Source organism: Orycteropus afer, unplaced genomic scaffold (genome assembly GCF_000298275.1).
Source record: "Orycteropus afer afer isolate SDZICR_OR568_19922 unplaced genomic scaffold, OryAfe1.0 scaffold00066, whole genome shotgun sequence".
Taxonomy (NCBI): domain Eukaryota; kingdom Metazoa; phylum Chordata; class Mammalia; order Tubulidentata; family Orycteropodidae; genus Orycteropus; species Orycteropus afer.
Genome location: NW_006921653.1, coordinates 4,779,839 through 4,782,467, shown reverse-complemented (window position 1 = coordinate 4,782,467; position 2,629 = coordinate 4,779,839). Strand labels below are relative to the sequence as shown.

The 2,629-nt window shown below is 35.6% G+C and overlaps 1 protein-coding gene across 1 annotated transcript in view; it reads left to right on the top strand.

Moving 5' to 3' along the window:
• Positions 1-2,629, top strand: part of EIF2A (eukaryotic translation initiation factor 2A) — a 27,421-nt gene that overhangs the window by 1,906 nt on the left and 22,886 nt on the right. Inside the window, exon 2 of the mRNA XM_007940204.1 lies at positions 2,210-2,319. Coding sequence (XP_007938395.1) covers positions 2,210-2,319 — 110 coding nt within the window. The remainder of the gene's footprint in view (positions 1-2,209; positions 2,320-2,629) is intronic.

The following is a 2,629-nucleotide window of genomic DNA, read 5'->3' as shown; positions in this document are numbered from 1 at the left end:
GAATAAATTGTTTTAAATCTTTCTTTTTGAGTAGAATTTCTGGAAGCATCAGAATAATAGAACTAAACACATGACTTTAGCAAAATATCTGAGAAATGAGAAAGTCTTTGGTTTGGATGATGATAATGAGAGTTGTCATTGGTTAAGAGCTGTGAATTCAGTTGATTAATACGATAGTTTAGTTAGAGGAAGGGCACTGTGGTGAGCCACAGGACCCTGCTCAGAGTTCACTTAACATTCTTATAAATAATTGAGGTGATGGCTTAGAAACGAAGTTTTTCTTACTTTGGAGAGTAGTGACTTGGGTCTTAAAAGTTTGCAGGTGGCTATCTTGATGCAACAATGGGTCTCTCCTCGTCCACAGCAAAGAAGAATGAAGAAAACAAAGATACATGGGAACAGTTAGTCCAAGGGACTGGAGGTAGACCATGCGATCCTCAGCCTATATGACCATGAGACTAGAAGAACTGGATGGTCCCTGGCTACCATTGTCAACTACTCAGAGAAGGATCAGTGCAGACGATCCTGGATAGAGTGGGAGAACAATGGGGAACAGAACTCAAACTCATTAAAAAAAAAAGATCAGGTTGACTGGTTTGATAGATCCTGATGAGACCCTCAAGACTATGGCCCCTTGTTACCCTTCAGGTCTGGAGTTGAACTCACTCCTGTGGCTTCCAGCCAAACAATAGATAGGCATATAGTGTGAATGTTTACATCTGCATCATGTAGATACACTCCAATCGTGGGAGAACAGAAGGGCAATGTTTGCACAAGGAGATAGCTCAGCATAGGGGTTAGGGGTGGGCAGGAATGCATAGGAAAGAAGGACACAGGGAAGAGGCCACTACAGGGAAGAAGTAGGAAGAGAGTTTTTGCATTGTGGGGAATTGCAATCAATGTCATAAAACAAAATGTGTGTGAACTGCTGTATGGGAAAATGAATTTGCTCTGTAAACTTTCACCTAAATCACAATAAAAATTAAAAAAACAAAAACAAAAAATATGATGTTTTATAATTTCCACATTACATAAATCTGTGTGGAATGACTCCTGTTTTAAAAGAGAAAAATCAAAGTTTAAGTAGATCTCCGTAGACTGGAATAATACATCAAAATCTAAAGGAGGTAACTTAATAAGGAAGGTTATAAAATTCTGGTTTTAGGTTCAGATATGAATTGTACTGTATAGGAAGAGTGAGATATTGGTCACAGTTGTTCACATGACAGAGAGAGAAAAATGTTTAGGTAACTAATTTTATACCAATAGATCAAATGTATAAGGTACCATTATTGTATGACTGCAGAAACACGAATGTCATCTTTAGATGAATTAATCCAAACAATGATAGCGTCTGGCTTAAGGAAAGTATACTGCTCAGTTCTTAGTGCCACTTTGTTTTTATTTAACAATTCAGGTATTTATTAGCCATGAAGTTGTAACCTAATATTGTGGCTGCATGTATAGACACAAGGTCCTATCCTTATACACGTTTCTGTTTGGATCTTCATTATCACTGGGAGATGTATGCACAGTGGCCATCTCTAGTTTGAGAGATACAGTACTTGTGGTTTTGATATTCTCTTGATAGAATATTGCCAAGAAGTCTTGTCTGATTTCCATTGGTCTGTTTTTCTTTTTATTAATTGTGTGAAAATACATACAGACAAAACATACGCTAATTCAGTTTCTACATTTATAGTTTACTGACATTGGTCACATTCTTCACGTTGTGAAACATTGTTGCTACGAAAAATTAATGGGACCTTCAAATCCAAGGGCACTTGGCCTCTTAAGGATATTCTGCCTGCTGTTGTTTGGCGCTGCAGGTAGTCTGGTATATTCCATGTGCTGAAACCCTTCAGCCCTCTCAGGATCGGGGCTGACGGCTGGTCACTTCCATGTTTACGTATATTTTCAGGTCTTCATACAAACTAGTTATTGACCCAGAAGGGCTCTCTGCATCTTAAGATTGATTTGTTGGTATAAAATTAGTTTCTAGCTTCTTTTAGTAGTCATGGGTACCATATTTTGAGTGATAAAGTATTTTGACAGAAGAGACTAAAGTATTTTGGACTTTCTTTTTTTTTCAAATTTATGTAAGTTCTTAGTGGTGAAGATTAGTAGTAATATTGTGAATTTTTAATCAGATTTTTGAAATGTATTAATGCTTACTAATTTAAACTTTTTTTTTCTTTGTCATTTTCAGGGAATCTGGGAAAAATTGCAAAGTATATACCTTTTGTAAGGATGGGACCTTGTTTGCCTGGGGCAATGGAGAAAAGTTAGTGTTCATTTACATGGTATTATATTTTATGTGTATATGTCATGAATATAAAATATTAACTGGCATTATTTGCATAACATGTATTTGGTTATCATTAATAAAGTCCATATTTACAGTCATAATGTAGGTTAGGTATTACCTCTAGTGTAACTTCCATACAATGTCTCTAAGGTTGTTAGTTTCTGTTTATGCATCATGATTTGAGTTTTATAGTTACTTAGAATTAAAAATTAATACATGATGAAAAGGGCAATTAATTTAATGCTTTTTCTTTGTCCTGTGAACAAGTTGAGATTGTTTTAAATAGTGCTCTAAGTTACTGCTTAGGATTTCTTAAATTCT